Source organism: Cyrtonyx montezumae, unplaced genomic scaffold, assembly GCF_038088225.1.
Source record: "Cyrtonyx montezumae isolate F1298 unplaced genomic scaffold, pur_monq_1.0 scaffold_13, whole genome shotgun sequence".
In the NCBI taxonomy this organism is placed as follows: Eukaryota; Metazoa; Chordata; class Aves; order Galliformes; family Odontophoridae; genus Cyrtonyx; species Cyrtonyx montezumae.
Window position 1 is genome coordinate 27,054,109 of NW_027071859.1, and position 19,115 is coordinate 27,073,223.

General features: G+C 36.7%; 1 protein-coding gene across 1 annotated transcript in view; it reads left to right on the forward strand.

Annotated features, from left to right (window-relative positions):
* COL19A1 (collagen type XIX alpha 1 chain) overlaps nt 1-19,115 on the forward strand; it is a 178,564-nt gene that overhangs the window by 52,990 nt on the left and 106,459 nt on the right. Inside the window, exons 11-12 of the mRNA XM_065730891.1 lie at nt 13,049-13,102; nt 16,916-16,960. Coding sequence (XP_065586963.1) covers nt 13,049-13,102; nt 16,916-16,960 — 99 coding nt within the window. The remainder of the gene's footprint in view (nt 1-13,048; nt 13,103-16,915; nt 16,961-19,115) is intronic.

Here is a 19,115-nt window from a genome sequence, read left to right on the forward strand (position 1 = left end):
AAAACAAACAAAAAACCTGTTTATTTTCCTAGTGTTCCTGTTGTACTAGAATTGTGAGAGGGATCTTCTATTGGTGAGAAAAACATTGCATTCAGGCAGGATGTTTCCATACAATGTACGAGGGGATGGATAGAGATAGGCATGGTCAACTTTTCTGCAACGCTTTCTTGTGTTGAAAGAGAACAGGTCTAGTCTCCCTCTTCTTCCATTTCAGCAGATGAGCAGACTGCACTAAGCATATTGTACGTTGAAACCTCCTTTTATCTTCTGTAGTACATTTCCAAGTAGTCTGATAATTTAAAGAGATGTATGCTTTGAACCATGATTGGAAGATGAAATATTCAAGCCTTTTAAAAACAAAATGAAACAAAAAAGGCCAGCAAAGCAGTTTTGAGAGAGAGATTGCCACCATGGAGTATACTCTGAAACAAAGTGCCCTTTGGGAAGCATGTGTGTTATAGGCCCTGCTAGGCTCTTAGATTTCCGAGAAGTGCTGATGGCAGCATGTCACAAAGAATTTAAGTTGCTGAAGATGAGTAATTATCTCTATTCTTGACCATTCCATGTTTGCCTGTCTCTATTATGGAAATACTTTTCCTTCTTTCTCAGACTCAACATTCTGAAGAATAAAACTGAAATAGCAATTCAGGGCATTCAGATGACTTACCAAACCAAAATAAGTTTTTGCCTGCTCCCCTTTAGCCAAGCTTCTGTAGTAATTGCTTTCTTTTGGTATTGGTGTTGATATACTTATGTTTGCTAAACTACATTTTTTGGAAGTACTTATTAAAAATGAGTACCGTCATATCTGACTTGTCAATGGCTTATCTTTACTTCTGTGTTGTTATCAGAGTTGCTTGGTTTTGTTTGGTGGTTGCTTTTTTTTTTTCTATACGCTATTTTTTCCAATGTAGTTTATGAACAGACATTCTAAAATATTTAATATTTTAAGATCTTCAAAATAGTTGGTTTTGCACACTAAGCCAGTAGAAGTGGTGACATATTCAATATGCCATGTCTTTGCTTCTGCACTGTGTGGGTATTCCCACAGTGTTCTAGTAAAGTAAACAGTTTAGACAGACTAAAAGGAGAAAGAAATGCTTATATGAATAAAAACTATGTTTATCATCACGAAACTTTGATTTATATTCAAAGACATACCACAGAAAAGAACTAAAAGTACATATCAAGAGATCTACCAACTGTCTAAGTAAGAGCTATGAAGATGAGATTTGGTTCATGTGAAGCTCTGCAGTAGGTATCTACAAAATAGTTGTTCCTCTTTTTTACATTTGCATGTATTTGTGATGATGGCCAATAGTAATATACAGAATTGCATATTTTATGAGCTAGAGGACAATAAGATTAGATTATATAAAGTTTATGATTTTTTGTTCTCATTTAATGGATTTGTATGTTTATAATGTCAGTTTTCTCAAGTTCACTAACAATGTGCTATCTTGAGTTTTAACTGAATCTGAAGTGAAACACTGATCGGTTTATTCTTGTATTTTTATTATCCTTTTTCTATCATTGTTTGAACATCCTTTTTGAGCATGTTAATGAGGGCATTACTCAAATGCCTCTTCTACACTGCACACTTGTTAAATGTACATCCAAATCAAATTCTGTTATCATGAAGAACCATGAGACCATTGACCTGTGTTTTCCATTGATCCAGCTAGATTCTGTCTAGAATTTTCCAAGGCTTTTGACTTTGTAAAAGAGTCATGAATATGATGACTTTTCAGCATATGCTCCCAGAGCATCTCATTCATGCAAGCATGCAAATCTAAAGAGACACTAGTGTTGAGCATTCAGTAAAACAATCTTTGCCTCCCAGCTGTCTTGAAAGACCTCTAGACAGGGTGTCTTCCATGGTTCATGGTACAGATTCTTGAACAACGTTAGGATATTTTCAAAGTAGCTTGTCAGCCTCCCTGAGAAAGCTTACTGAAATGTATATGGAGCGCTAGTCAGGTACTGCTTAAAGACACTGTACTCAATTTGTCTCTCAGTTAATCAGTGTCATCTAATTTCTTAGCTCCTTTTAATGCTAACCAGTTAATTTTTAGATCAGTTGTGGTGATAAATGGTACCACTTAGCCTTTGAAAAATACCTTTGCTGCTTTACTCTGCAATCTCCAACAGAGAGTAAAGAATATTATAACTGCGATAGGAAGCAGTTTCTGCAATCAGGAACATTTTCAAAATAGGAGGAGAATCATGAGCTCTGGTAGCATAAAGATGAAACATCATTTAGATAGGAAACAAGGTGGAGGTTTTATAAAATGAGTTAGCATGTAAATGTTAAAGAAAAAAAGAAAAGAAACTTTATTTCCACTGTATTAAGGCCTTGAGTTTTGTGAGCTGCTAGCTACCAGAAAGCAGGTGTACAGATCTCATGTATTGCAACAACAAATCTGATGTATCACAGACTTGCAGGGGTTGAAAAGGACCTCTAGAGATCAAGTCCAACCTCCCCTGCCAAAGCAGCTCCCTAGCCCAGGTTGCACAGGTAGGCATCCAGGTGGGTCTTAAACATCTCCAGAGAAGGAGATTCCACCACCTCTTTGGGAAACCTGTTCCAGTGCTCTGTCACTGCACTGTGAAGAAGTTCCCACACACATTTGTGTGGAACTTCCTATGCTTCAATTTGTGGACATTTCCCCTTGTCCTATTGCTGCACACTGCAGAGAAGAGTCCAGCCTCGTGCCTTTGCCTCCCACTCCTTAGATTAATATAGATGTGGATCAGATTCCCTCTGAGTCTTCTTTTTTCAAGGCTGAACAGACCCAGGTCTCTCAGCCTTTCCTCATAGGGGATGTGTTCCATACTCCTTATGGAACTCTGTAGCCCTCTGCTGAACTCTTCCAAGGAGATCCCTGTCTTTTTTGTACCAGGGAGCCCAGAACCGAACACAGTACTCCAGGTGAGGCCTCACCACGGCAGAGCAGAGCAGAGGGGGAGGATCACCTCCCTTGACCTGCTGGCCACACTCTACTTAATGCACCCCAGGATACCACTGATCTTCTTGGCCACCAGGGCACACTGCTGGATCATGGCCAGCCTGTCATCCACCAGAACACCTTCTCCTCTCCAGAGCTTCTTGTCATTTCAGTGATAACTTTGCGTACAACTAATGCACACCTGATTTTAAGACATGGATGTATGTGAAAAGAGTAGCTCTCTATAGCTATCTGATGCATGAATAGGTTCTGTAAAAGTCACACTTCATACCGTTATGTTTTACAGAATTTGTTTCATTGCTTCAGCGTTTGTACTGCTTGCTTGCCTGCTCTGCTCTCTCTTTAACATTACAAGGATGTGTTTTGAATAGCCTTTGATCATAAATTTGATTCCAGAGCGCTGTCTGCTGTGCTGACTGATTTTGCCTTATTAGGTGATTTTTGCAGTTCCCAGCTCCAGGAACTGTTGAGCTCCCTGGTTTTTCAGTTGCTGCAGTTCAGAGGCAGCACCCTGGCCCAGTTCTTGTTGGAGGGTGCAGCTTCCCTGATTACTCGGTTGCTTCTTACATTCTGGATGGAAGTGCTAGTGCTAGTACTCAGGTGTGTGCTCTTGATGAGCACAAACTTCATTTATCATTGAAGAATCATCCTTTCTTGAGGATAAAGGTGCTTTGCTGCATTAGCTAAGCCATGGCACCATCTTCTACCCTCCCATACTGTCTCTCAGAATTTGACTGTTCTCATAGGACAAAAGTACCAACATATTTTGCAGACCAGATGCTAATGCTTGCATTGCTCAGCATCAAAACAATAGGCCCATGTCACAGTGGTGAGATAAGAGGAGAGGGGTAAGGGGCCCTCTGGTATTTGAAGGGAAGTGATTATAACCAGAGAAATGTGGCCAGCCACGTGGTGTTTGAATGCTGTGACTGCTATTGTTACATGAGGTGTGGCCAAAGAAACCAAAGGTCACCATCCATTTTGCAGGGGTCTGGGCCGCTGGGAGTAATAGTGCCCATGGCACGCTGCCATGTAGAAGAGGCTTTTGTTAGTTTGTTACATAACATGGAAGTAAAAAATAATGCAGTTGTTAAATAATGCAGTGATTAAATACAGCTCTTTGTGCCTTAATCAGAGTTTCATGAATACTGCAGCTTTGAGTCTGCCTGAATCTGGTATTCTTAACCGCATTTGAAAAGCCTGAGTCAGGGCCTTGTAGGCCTGAAAAGGGGGTGGGGGGTGGTTTGAGGATTTTTCTTCCATTGTTTCTTAAATTATATTTAATGGGCACTTGTGAGGTTTCTGTAGCATACTGTGTTACATTTTCATGATTTTCTTTTCATTCAGATCCAGGTAGAAATTTGAAGTTTTAAAATTATTATTCTTGTCTGTTTACACCTAAATAAAAAATAAAAAATTAAGACTGTAAGATGAATGCCAGATATTGCAAGACTTAAAATCACAAACGGCAGCAGAGTGTTGCAGGAGTCTAATTGGGCAGGAAGGAACTTTCTCTCTGTACTGCAGTGCTGTATAACTTTTCTGACATGTGTTGCTTAGTTGTGTTTATTTCCATTCGAGGAATTAGTGAAGTTCACCAAATATAGTGTTTTAAACTCAATGAATTATTGATGTATATTAATTAGGATAATATAGAAACAATAAAGTTAACGTAATTAATTTAAATCTAAAAGTATAATCTCCCTGATTACCAACTGTTACAAGTAGTGCATTAAATTAAAAAACAAAACTAAAAATTGGTAAGTATGTAGTAGAAAATGTATATGTAGTACAAATATGGAGGTAATACAAAGGTAGTTCCAAAAATAATGCCTCCTATTCATTTCTATGACAACAACAGAGTGCAGTAACACAGTTTGACAGAGCTACAAAATGCTATTATTCAGTTTAGTCACTACTATTAGTCAGTTTGTGTGGATGAGCTGATTGAGATGCTCTTCATTTCATGGTGTGACAGCTGGCCGTCTGGAACATGGTTTGTCTTTCGCATTGCTGTCGCCAGTGCTGAAACATACCACCCAGTACCTCACTGTTCTTTCACTCACCTTTTTTCTCCATAAATGTTCAGTGAGTATCGATGAATGTCAGTGGGTGCAGTTTTTTCTGCATGGTGGAATTCAGTGAGGTACCTTTGCTTCATATGCACTTCCATGTCAGACACCAGTTTGTCAGGCTGCCCCTCTGCTGCCATCTATCACACAGCAACAGAACGTAACAGAATGTTGTTGGGAAGGTTCAGCCTCTAATGCCGTACAACTATCATCTTCCTCTGATGTTGTGGACCAACATAATAAAGTAAGAGGCATTATTTTCAGAGCAGCACTGGGAGTGTTTGCTGTTATAACTACTGCCTTTCTATTAACTCTTTTTTGACTTTTTTTTTTTTTTGTGAGAGAGGTACATTAGTCATATAATTATGTTAAATCTAGCTTAGATGTGAAATTTTAACATCAACAAATACACTTACTCACCTCCCAAACACTTAAAAGTTATAATGTAAGTTTTATATTCCAAATTCCATGTAAGTTGCTTTTTTTCATTCATTGTTGGATATGCAAACTCTTTTTTTCATACAGTAAAATCATTTGCAGGAACAGAAGAACAGGATGTACTATTTAAATTCCCATTGCTAGCCAATATTTATCAACACCCAAGATTCATGCTGCGTGTTTCAAGTCTGAATCGATCAAATCAACGTGACGTGCTGAAGCTGCGCCAAGTCGTGTCTAATCAGCAGTCAGCACTGTTGCTCTGGCATGAGGCTCCCAAAAATAGAAATGTAAGAAGTCAAACAAGTAAGTGGAAGGGCACTAAAAGAAAAAGTGCTGCTAATTCCACTGTTGACTTTCTGTCTAATGGATTCTTGTTCCCAGGCCGTGCTAAGTAAAGCAACTGGCGCAGGGTGTGTTTCTGCAGCTGGCTCCACAGTGACACACGCAGCCCAGCTGGCTGACAGGTGTTTGATTCGTGTTTAACAAGTACCTCGCACAGGATGGATATTTTTCATGGATACTGAAAATCTAGTCAGCTGATGCTTTTTGTTAAGAATTTATATCCCTTTCACTATTCTGTCTTTTTGAATGGCAGTTCTGTTTTTGTTCATCAAAAGAAAGCATCTGCCTCAGAAACCAAATGGGGGAAAGTTTACTTCATTAGTTGTAACCTGCTACCTTTACATGTGAAAGCTGAACGTTTTCTTTATAGCTATTGGCAATAAGATCTCCAGAAATGTTTATTTAGCTGTACACTTGTTACAATGAAAATTCTGTCAAAGAGAAGGTATGAAAGAAGAATGCCAGACTTGCAGAGAATGGCTGTTTCACTCTGTGTTTATGTCTCTTCCCTTAACATGAGAAAGCCTTGGGACTTTCTTGTACAGAGTGTTGGGCAAGACTGGAGTGAGAGAAATTCCTGGTCTAGGAGGGCATACAGCAGTGAGAGAGACAACCAAGACTTTGTGGGAAGAGCAAAAGTCAGAAAGTACTTCACAGATGGGAATAAAAACTGTGAAGTGCTATTTCTTATTGATTTTATTGTAAGTTACAGAACAGGACTCTAACTGAGGAGAGATTCATTCTTTTGTTGGGCTGTTGTTTTGTTTCTGGTTTTTTTTTTGTTTTGTTTTGTTTTTTAATTTGCTTTAAGATGTTTTGATTTTATTTTTTTATAACAGTTGTTGGAATAAATGGTGATATTTATTACACCTTTTAATTGCTGCCTTGATAACAAGCAACTTTTCCAGCATTGGAAATAGTAAAGTATCAGAATGCCCTTATAAATCATCTTAGATTATGTGAACTCTTAATCATTAGGATGTGTAACGTAACAGTGATTATGACCAGTTTGTTTTAGTTTGTTTTGCTGCTATTTTTCTTCATGCATTTTTCTTTTCCAGTATTAAATTCATAAGGTATAAGATGAGATTTCATGAATTGTTAGCAAACATACTGGTTCTTTGCAGTGATGAGGTTACAATGCTGGTGTTGTGAAATAACCAGGAGAAATATCACGCTGTTAAGTATCATGTGCTGGAAGTACTTTTGAACTTCAGAAGAATGGGGAAGGAATGTAGTGGGAGAAGTGGCTGTCAGAGTAATGTTGGTCCTCTAAATAAACAATATGTTTTGGTTTTCTCTAGTGAAGGAATGATTAAAAACTCCTCATGCAGAGAACTTGTGTCCCTTGGGCAGTGGACTGCCTTCTTCCTGTAGGGCATCCAGGCATAGGGTTAGATTAATAAGCATCCAAGTGATCAAGAAAACATTTTGAATGGAGAACTGACAACTTTACTAGGCTGAGATGCACTGTTCTCTAGAGATGTACAGAACTGATAGCAGGAAGGTACACCCGCACTTATCCTTAGGATGCAGCTCCCTGGAGCTCCTATGCTGAAATTAGGTTGGTTTATACCTGGATTCACAGATGGGAAAACAAACTGCTGGAATTTCAAGTTGACTATATAGCCTCTTAGTCTGAACACTAGTCCATCTCTACAATATATTAAATGTCAAAAGGGGAGATATTTCTTAAGAAGGTATTGCACAGGTGTCACCAAGGTGTGACTTGGACTGCTTTATTTGTCAGTAGTTGCCAGAATGTTTTTAGCTACGCAAGGACGCCAATGTGGTTCTTCAGAACAAAGAGTGATTTAGATTAGAAATTTCAGTCTATTTATTTTTGATCCATTGTAAATCACAGTTTTGTGCTGCTTCTTTGCATTTCATAGTTGTACTGTAAGATGTTAGTCTTGGTCTGTGAGATAGGGCTGTATTGGTGTAAACTGACAATTGTATGTGCTCAGAATTTGTATCCTGAATCTTAGGGTTATGGAAATGTGTATTAAATTTCCTACAGTAAAGAACACTCTCTGATTTTTAAGAGGTTGACGAATGTAGTTTACCTTCCTAATATAAACTCAGTGCACAAGTTATTATGGTAAATATAATAGTCATAATAAATTTTATTTTAAAAAGAGCTCAGTGATTCATTAATATTGGAGAATGCATTTTATCTGACACTTAACATTATTGCATTCCAAATATTACTTCAGCAAGGTCAATTAGATGGATTTCCAGTTCTTTTGAAAATTTAATAGGGTTTAGATTTGTTTTAAGGCTGTGTTATGGCTGAGTTAGCAGTAAATCAATAGCTGGTCTATAAGTCCAGGCAATTTTTCTTTAGATTGATGCATTGTAAAGGAAAAATGGAGTTATAAAATCAATCAGTTGTTCATGAGTATAAGATCACTTGGTTTTGTTTTTTTTTTTCTATTGTCTTGTTTCAGATGATCGAAGTAGCTAGTGGGCTGGACTTAATTATCTGAACTGTTTGACTGTAAGACCTTATGAATCTTTCAGAAACTTCCGCAGACAGAAACCCATTTTCTTATTCTTGGTACTCCACAGAATTATTTTTCATGCTTTTAGTCTGCATTTTCTTCATGCTGTCTGTATGATGTCACAGGTCAACTGAGCTGAATTGTTACCAAGGCCATGTTCAATTCATGCATTTTTAAATAACAATGTGAAAATATATTGAACACTACCCACTTTTACCAGTCAAAAATCACAGTCTGCTTCTGACCCTTCTTACCTAAGAAATGTAAAAGTGCAGGGCCTTTGAAAAAGGTGCTAGTTGGGTCATCAGATGCAGTCTGAAAAGCAGAGAAATAAAAATGGTAAAAACCCATCAGGCTATAGAACACAGTGAGGCAGAATAAGGAGAAGCTACCCTATTCTTCTGCTCTTTGACACTGTGTGGAACTTCCCACTGGTTTGTCATGCTCCACTATCACTGCCTCAGAGGGCACTGCAGATACTAAGGAATTTCATCCTAAAAATACCGTAGGAGTGAGAGAAGGAGAATAAGACATAAATCACCTGTTGGAAGTTGCATAGAACTGTGGCATAGCTGGGATCTAAATGTAAACCACCCAAGGTCCTGGTTATGTGCTCGTAATGCATTCTACCTTCATTTTTCTCCTCTATTTTATTGTTGAGTTCCTCGCATTCCATTTCTGTCCTTGAAATCAGTGGCATTTAGGAATGGGGTCTGGTAGCTTGTCTTCAGAGCTAAGGAGTCAGTTCGTGATGGAGAATGTCAAGAAGATAAAGGCAGCTGTCACTTCTCTAAGGACGTGTGATGGTAGTGAATATCACTTGTATTTGTCAAAAGCATAAAGGGCATCTACTGACAGTTGAGTCTACTTCAGATGATACTTCTGTTGATGGTATAAAGACTTCTTGGCATCTAACATAATGGTTTGGGGCAGTTTCTTATCAGTTTCTTAAAGAGGAAAGGCAATTTATAGGCCTACAGTTGTGTTACAATGCATGGAAATATGTCCTTTTATCAGTATTTTCAGAGCTCTGAATTCTTGTGTGTGAAAACAATTTATGGAGCAAAGAAACATCTGACCTGGATGATTTATTTGTAAAATATGCATGTTTTGTGTATTCAGATATAGACACTGTGGTAGTTGTATGCTGTCAGCACATGATGGCAGAAAATTAAAAAGGAAACAAAGCCAACTAGAGAGTGCAGTCTGGAGTAAGGAGCCCTGTGATCATACTTTCTGGAGCTCTGAGCTTGCCTCTACCTGCTCATTCATAAGTTTGTGTGCCAAGAACTGAGGTCTAAATTTTAAATGTCTAAATTGCAGTATGTTAACTTACAGGTGCCCAAATGTCTGGATGTCAGACTTGTCCCAGAGGCAGGAAGGGATGGAGGTGAGGAAAATTAATTCCTCTTGAACTCAGGTTATGTCATTCTAGTTAGACTGTTTTCATTTGGCCATCTCTTGAGTAGTTGCATAAAAAAGCCTTGGGAACCCTGATCACTGGGTGACAAGGATGTACAAGCCCTCTTGACCAGCCCTCACTGCCTCAGCTGGAATGTGGAGTATCTGCTGTGCTGAGATTTGCTGAGAAAGCGGAACAGAGGAAAGGACGATTTGTCTGAGTCTCTTTTTCATGAGATTAGTGTAAGGGAAAATTGTACAGATGCTTACATGGATTCAGTTTGCATGAAGGAAATATAGGCCTTTCATTAGGGCCTTTGCAGCCCATCAGTGCTTAGCTTTGTTAGTTCAGAAGGGGCCAAGCAGGAACAAAGGATCAGTAGATGCAGTGAAACCAAGGTGTCATAATATTTAGTACAAGCTTCCTGATGTAACCATTCCTGAAGTTTCACAGGGTGTCACCTGCATATATCAACTGAATATGTTTTTAAATAATTAATATTTTATCAGGTGGTTCTAACCATTAACATGAGCGCGCTTAGAGAAACAAGGAAATATTCCAGTAGGTTAAGGAACATGTCATCTAATGGACTATAATTGGAGTGGGATTGTTAATTTATTAAAGGGAAAAGTCTGACCCTGTTGGTGGCTCTTGACTCACTCTGTACTTGTTACGAGAGGAAGGATGTTGATAGAGCCTTGTGATAGTACATTGTTGAACATTCCGCTCCATTTCTGCAATTCTAAAAATAGTTGTCCTCATTTTAAAACAACAGACTATAAGATTATTTCAAGGGCTGGGCATACTCAGGGTAATGGAAGGTACATACTCATAAATTATCGAAAGAGTGAGTACCGCTTAACCATCCTGATTTTACTTTTATTAAGATTAGTTTCCTTGCTAGTAATTCTGAAGTAGCAAGTTTATTCTGTAAATCAAGCTTCTTGCAGTGCCCCAGTAAGTGTAAAAGAAAAACTGCTTATTCCTCCTGCTGAGATAACATCTGCCTGTTTGTTGTTATTTATTATTTTAGCAAAAGCCTATATGTAAAATATGTATCTAAAGTATTTTAAAGTGTTTGTCTTCTCCAGGCATGAGGAGAATCTCTCAAAGTTCCAATATATTTGATGTGATAAACTGTGCTAATGCTTAAAAAGTTTTAAATAGCAAAACACATTCTGCATCACTGATACAAGATTTTCTCAAATTTTTTTTGTTCTTAGTTAATGTGGTACCTAATTCATTTTGGCAAACTGTTGCACGTATATCAGAACGGCTGTACAATACAAATATTTGATCTGCATTAAGCTTATTGGTTACTTGCATGTTATCCTCTTTTTTTGTTTGTTTATTGGTTTTTGGGTTTTTTGTTTGCTTATTGTTTTGTTTTGTTTTTTTTTTATTTAAAAGCCATTTTTATAGGGAAAAATATCAAAATGTGGAAGTGAAGGTATAAAAGTTCTTATAAAAATAGCATGCAATCTAGGATAGTTGCTAACCATGTAGATATTAGCTTATTGTATCTTGAAAACTTTCGATTAGAAATTGTATCCTTAATTTTATAGGGACTTGAAATGCAGGTGAAAACTTCGTTATCAATAAATCATAAATACTTTGAAAACCCTGATGATATGTATGCTCCATGTTTCCAAAATAGTTAAAGTAGCTACAACATCAATCATTTTAGATTTAATAAAAATCAGTATTGATGCTGTGGGAGATTATTTGTGCATTGTTGTGTTGAAAGGATCATAATTTGTAGAATGCTGATTAAACAGTGCAAGACAAAACATCTATGCCTCGTGTTCATAAAAAAAAAAAAAAAACAAGCAAAGAAAAGAAGCTGTAAATATGCAGTGTTTCATCTAGTTTATAGTGTTCCTGTGTGATGATGAAGATAAAATATTATCTGGTAACTATTAGACTGCAAGGAATGTTTCTGAAATCACATATTCATATTGTGAATTCTGAGACAATTAAGGAACAAGGATTACTTGTGAATATTAATTAGAATTTTTCCCCATCGTGCTGGCATCTATTTTTACAGAGGGGAGATGTAAGAGGGATGTTGACTATTGTGCCATAAGTGGAATTATAAAAGTGACATTTTAACAATCTATTTTAAACTGTATTTTTATTGTTACATGTCATGGGTGCTTTGTATTTATTTGCTTCATTACTTGTTTCATTTTGATGAGTAATTGTTCTTTTATTGGCTCTTTGTGTTGTTCAGAGACATAGGAGCTTTTTCTTTGTCTCTGTTCTTGTTTGTGTCTGTGAGACATTTATCTTCTATTTGGCTTGAAATCAAACAAGTGAACTTTCAAAACTTTTTGTTGCTGAGCTCTGGCTTGGCTAAGAAACTATTTGGGTGGTATACAAGTTACTCAGGGAACCTTCTGTCAAGGAATTAAGGCCTATGAATGGAATGGAGAAAGCATTTGATTTTAGATTCCTTTAATAAGTCTTCTAAGCTCCCAGTTGAAGTCATAGGAGTGTAGATGAATTTATCTAACAGAACTTAGCTTAACAACTTCAGATTTATGGAGGCCAGTGTACTTCACTGTGGCATATTTTCATGGTTCTGCAAATGGATTTTAGTTCTTAATGGTGTAGCCTGGTTCTCACTAGGTATGTAATTGTTTAACAAGCTTTGCTAAGAAGGAATAAAGAAGGAAATGGTTGAACTACTTTCAATTCTAATTCTAAATGTGATATTACTAGGTTTTTGACTGTAGTTGTTATTTGTTTCTGTTTGGATTTTTTTTCTGCTTGTTTGCTTTTTTTTGTTTTCTGCTCAAATAGATATAATTCAGATACTGAAGACTGCACTGAGCAGGGGTGGTTGCCTTTAAAAATCACTTCTGATGAAGACGGTGCTCGTTTGTATCTGTGCTCGGTTGCAGTGCAACTCTTAAGTATCCAGATTCTTAAAAGGAACTTAAAAATCCAAATAAAATTCTTAGTTTTCGTGAGAAGTGCATGAGGAAAGTTATTTGAGGAGCAAGAGCTTTACAACTATAACAGCTGTGCAGTGGAATTACCGTCCTTTTGTAAAACATGAGGTAGAAGAGGTAGTAATTTAGCAATATAATCTTTTCATTGTCTGAAAATTCACCTGTGATTGTCAAATTGTCTGATATTTTGGAAATTAAATGTATTTTAACCAAAAACAAGATGACATAAATTACTCTTGAAATCAACTAATGAAAAGCAGTACATCTCCACACATTCTGGTGATTTGTTATTTCCTCTCTGAGTTTAGCTTAGTCAGGACCTAGGTTTGAAAAAATGATGGCTATGTACATTTTATTTCAGGGGGACACTGGCTTAGTGGGTGCTCCTGGCATACCTGGTCTTACTGGTTCCAAGGTAAAAAAATAAAAAATATATCTTTACGTATTTCGCTTTCATCATCCTTTTTGCCTGCTCTCCAGTATTTACCTATGTTACATTTGAATGGTATATCCAATTTTGAACTTGTACAGTATAACCAATGAACTTTACTATGGACTCAGAAGAGAAAGAACTTGAGGTGCAGTGGCACAGATGTGCCTGCCAGTGTTACTTTGCATTAAGAGTAGTTGCTTCAGTCTCAGAACTGTGCAGAGTCCTTGTAACCACCAGATGTACAGATATCATACAGATATCACGTATATAATCTGATATTTGAGTCTCATGATCTCAGCAAAATGAGAGGAGGGAAGCACTGCTACTTTCACTCTTCCATTTTTATCTTATACTCCTCTTCAGAGGTGGATTACTGTAGGAAGGCTAGAATTTGCAAAAATATGCTTGTTCATTACAGACATTACTGATAATATTTGTTAAAGTTGCCTGACACTCATCATGATCTGATTTCCTTTTCAGTAAACTGAAGCTATGTTTATGCATAAGTGCTTAAAATCCCAGCGCCGTGTGTTTCTATCCAGCTAATTTATTTTAGAAAATTATAGGTAAAATGGTTTTGCTGCTTCCAAAAATTAAGGGATTAGTAAGAAAAAAAAACAACATAATTTTGCTTATATTAGAATTTCAAGTGTTTAGAAGCATGATATTAGTGCAAAAGGATGATTCATGTATCTTTAGGGCAGATATTTCCTGCAGTATGGCAATAAGAGAAGGAAAATATTCTCATATGAGGTAGCCAGCATTGAGTTTCACAACGTACATTGTCTATCAATTTATGCTTTCAAAGCCAGGATCTTATTGACTTACATTGTATTTAAATAGTGATAAAAATTGTATCATGAGTTTTTTATTGGGTATGAAGAGGAAAACTGACTGTCCATTAAAAACATTGTGTGAAGCTCTTAGTGTACCACATAAAAATTCTGCCACAAAAAGGAGAATTCAAGTCAGTCTTAAAGGTGTTATTTTGCAAAATTAGTGTTTTGTTTTGAAGCAACTTACCCTTAGCTAGTACAGACTAATATTATAAACGCTCTTTCTACGTATCCTTTCCCTACCTTTCTTATTTTTTCTAATTGGATTTGAACATGAAAATGAATATTAGCTAATATTCTGCTATTGTGAATAAGTAAACCATGCATTTGACTACACAAGGAGAACATTATGCTTGGTAATGGTGATCTGAAGTGTTGTCATGCTTTAGACCTCTTCCACACTCACTACATAAGAGTTGTGGAAAAACTGTAGGGGCTGCAGCATAGACTGTAGAATACGTGGCCTGTGAGGTGAGAGTCAGGGCAGTGTTTGTTTAGTCTGTCAAAGATAAGCAATAGGGACTGTTCTGCAGGTTAAAAGGAGCTGAAGAGCAACTTTGTAAAATCAGTCTACTGTGATGTGCTAGAAAGTGTGCACGTATGGAAGTGGAAGTTGAGTTGGGCTGCCCGTCATGAATATCAGAACACTGAAAGAAACATATAGACAGAAGGGAACATACTCTTTTGCTGGATCTGCTGCGATAGGAATGGTTTCAAACTAAAAGTAGGGATATTTAGGTTGAATATAATATTTTTTTTATGATGAAAGTAATGATGCACCAGAACAGGTTGTTTGAAGTGATGGTGAAATGCCCTGTCCCTGGAGACGTTCAGGGGTAGCTATGAGCAACCAGATCTAGATCTAGATGTCCCTATTCATTGCAAGCAAGTTGGACTTCATGACCGTTACATGTCCCTTCCAACTCAAAACAATTCTACAATTCTATGAAAAAAAAGATCTAATAGTCCTGCTATTTGACAATGTGGTAAAAAAAAAAAAAAAAAAAAAAAGGCAAGATTTAGCAGGATTGTCACCAGCAGATCAGGGGAGATTATTATTTTGCCCTTTTTTCACTGCATCTGTGTCCAGCTTGAGGCTACTGGGGGAAGGAGAGAGAGCAGCTGGCAAAGGTAACAACAGGATGGCAAAGAGCCTACAGACCAAGATTTATGAGGAGAGGATGATCAGCTGTAAGATTACATGATTTGCAAGGTGGGTGGGAGCAGGCTTTTACTGCTCTTTGCAAGTAATGGGAGGGTGCAGGTGATCCAGAGCCAGACTTGTCAGAGGTAGACAGTGAAAGGACAAGGCAATGGTTACAAATTCCAACCAAACACATTTTTACTAACTTTTATTTAATGAATTGTGAATTGAATAAAGGCAGAATTGGCAGTCTTAAAATTGGGAAAGCTAAATGAAGAAAATGCTTTGTTTCTGGAAACTTGTCAAAAGTAAATAGAAATTAGCCGTGTTAAGAGGAATGGGAAGCAGAATAGAGTTTGCATACAATCAGAAATTTATTTCAGTTTCAGTAATTAACTACTAATTTTTAGGTAAGAGCAACTGGAAGGTTACTTTACCAAATCACATTTTGCATTCTTGGTCTTGGGTACGCTTCTAAAACTGACCCCTAAAGTGCTGAATGCCTCAGTAACTCCAGTTGTAATTCAAAAAAATAAAAATAAAAAAAGCAAGGGAAAGCTACTGCAGACACCTCCTGAAAGTCCAGAGCTGTTTGATAATCCACAAATCTGCGTATCTCCTCAATGTCTAATTTAATTCCTAGATGTGTACTACACAATACTGTATCAATTAAAGAATTTGGCAAATTGTTGCTAGAAAGTTTGCATATTGTAGCCTGCTGTTTTAGTTGACCTCATTTAAACCTTAGACTTCTGTATATGGAAATGGAAATCTCTGAAGGGTGAAAGAATGTTTAGACATTACTCACTTTAATTTTTGAAAGTAATTTAGAAAAATGCCCTATGCTTTACTTTGGAAATTTTCCAGTCTCCTTGTTTTCAGACCTGTAAAACTCATGTGCATTGTGCTGAGCCAGGGCAACTGAATTCGTTAGACTGACAAACACATGAGAAGTATCCTTTGTCATGTGATTTAAGGGAGAAAGGGTATATGTGTGGCATTTGTATTGTGGTGGTGCTGGTGTTTTTTGGTTTTCCTTTTGGTTGTTTTTTAGTTTACATAAGTTTTGTACATATTAGATACAAGTATTTGTATATTTCTGTTGCATCTCTTACTAAACAGACAAAAATGTATTTATAAAGATCTGACAAAAAAAATAGATACTATTCTTGTTGTAATGCATCTGAGCCTCAAACCACTTGAGACATTAGCATAGTAAGATTGCTGCGTTAGCATCTTTTTCTGAGGTAAAAGTTATCAAATTGGCGCATTGTAATGAGTCTTTTTATTGTAGGATCACTTAATAGAGAACTCAATCTCCTGCAATAAGCTGAATTTGAATTTGTATTGCAAATTTCCCTCCTGTTATTTTGTATTTCATTAATTGGACAGAGTTTTCAAAGTGGAAGGGATGGGTTTTCTTTCAGTAAATTGTATCTGTATCTTTTGCTCAGTTGTGTGGGTTTTTAAGGCCTTCACAGCTAGCCATATTCAAAAAATTATGTGGAGGAATTGACAGGAATAAATGTATTAAAGCTGATTCTGTAGAAGAATACCAGGACTGTAACAAATGGATTTAGAATCTGAAGTTTAGAATTCGTAAAGCTAGCAATATCCATTAGGCTGAATGAAATAATGATTGGTTATTAAAAAGCCATGACAACTTTTGTAGAGGTTTCACACAGTTTTGAATGCAAGACTTTCATTATCTAAATAGTTTCTCATAATAAAAATTCAATGTAGTAAAACTAATTCAAAGGAATGCAATTATTTGAAGAATGTTTGAGATATTACTTGTATTGTTTTGTATTCCAGGGTGAACATGGCCTTCCTGGCAGTAAAGGTGAAGAAGGTGAAAAGGTAGGTTATTCTGACCACTTATTTTATTGTTTTAACGTTTTGGTGTATGGCAAACTAAGTGTAGCCTAGTTCTGAAGGCTTTCCTTAGCTCTTTCACAAATAAAACTTGTTATTAAGCCTGACAGAAATCACTGACACACACAAAAAAAAGCACTTATGCATATCAACTAGTGTCATCAGCATGTTTTTTAAGAAAACATTTAATAATGAAGTCTTACAGAACCATAACCAGTGGACTCCAGAGATGTCTACTGCTACTGGATTTCCATGGTAACTAGTAAATGTTTGTTTATACTGTATGGAATGTATGATGAGATGATGTAGCTATTTATAGTACTTGGTTGTTGCCTTTATAAATTATAAATGCACTTTATAAAGAACATATTGAAATATGTTGAATGTAATTACCAAATGTTTTACATTCTTTTCTTCCTAAGAACGCAAACTCATTACCACTGAAAAACTTTCCATTTCTTATAGCATGATAACTGACAGCAAGTTTAAAAAGTTTTGTTTTTATTGATGTTTCTGCATACCTATACAGTAGTTAACATGATTTTTGTCTGCTGAACATATCTGACTTCAGCCAAAATGACATGATTGCTTGTCCTCACGGAGTGCAGGAGTGTGTACCTCTTCCTTAGTCTGGCAGTTCTGCCCCCTTTACTGATGGACAGGTGTGTCGTTTTAAGGACCTTCTTATTGTCCTAGCTGGCATAGATATTTGAAGTGCAAATTCTGAGAGAAACCTTCTCTTGTTTTGCAGCAGTGTCTATCAGAAATGAAGCCTGAAACAGTTGGTTGTAATTGCAGATGCACTGCTTTGGTCAGAAATAGTTGAAAAAACATGAGTGTCAAAATATGAATTAAGCTGGCCCTTTCAAAGGCTGTATTAGCTGTCAGAATGGTGATCTGAATTGCTCTATATGGCTCAAATCAATATTCCTGCATGACTTTAGGCATATAACAATTCAAAGGCAAGTCTGTGTTGAGGGACAAGTGGAAGGGTCTGGTCTAACTTAGCTTGTGTAATAGGAAATGAACTAAGAATAACAGTTTGTAGTTGAGCTTCAGCTCCTTACCAAATTAGCACCTGGTTATGAGTAGTGTTTTAGCTAGTTTGGTTTAGGCAATGTCATTTAATAATGCATCTTTTCTTGGACCAAAAATAGTTTCTCTGTGTCTCAGCTTACTGTCTGGAGAAGATGCAAGAAATCATTTCTATTCAATGTGTGCTATATATTCAGATGTTTGTATGTTCTTCAAGATAAGAGATGAGAGATGCTGAGATTCTGGCAATATTCAGACTAAAGAAAAAATAGCAAGTGGGTGGCAGCATTTGAATTTAAACAATGTATTCCTGCTTTTAACATTGGTATATTCACCTATCCTCCTATACTTCTTCAGAAGTGTCAGCCAGCTTTCCTGTGTTGATATTTTAAAGAAAATGTGTTGTTAGGGTTTAATTTAGCAGATTTAAAGTTGCAGAAGTTTTTTTTAGGAGGAAGTATTCTAGTAAGGAAGGAAGAAATACCAGAAGTAAAAGATAGCATCCATAGCAACTAACATTTATCACGTGAAGATTCAGTCTAAAAAAAGCACTTGTTAAGGTTGAGTGTTTCTAGCTTCATAGACAGATCTTATTTCCTCCACGGCATCATTATTCATCAGTTCTGAAGGGCTTTTTTTTTCTTGTAATTGCTCTGCAGCTGTGTCGTGCTTTCCTTGAGCTATATGAATAAATTGTGTTTGGACACAGGCACATAGATTCAGCTGTTGCTGCCACTCTCTCTGCTTGATTTCCCTTATACTGAGGCAGAGATAAAGTGACCAAATGACTGAGAGCAGCATTTTTCTTATTTGGAAGCTGAGTCAGCACATTTTATACTTTTGTCCCCTTCTTCAAATTCAGAATTTAATTGAAAGATTCCATTTAAATATATTTCCAGTTTAACTGTTAACATTATATTCAGCTATTCTTCAAATAAAAGGAAATACACAAGCAGAAAAATCCTTATTTACCAAAAATAATTGAGGGTAATCTCATTAGAAGCTCCGTGTCCTGGTATTTAAGGAGGGAGTATCTTTTAAGGTTATATGAAACAGCTCTTAGTTTGGGCTGGAAGTTATTCACGCTGCCCATAGTTCAGAGAAT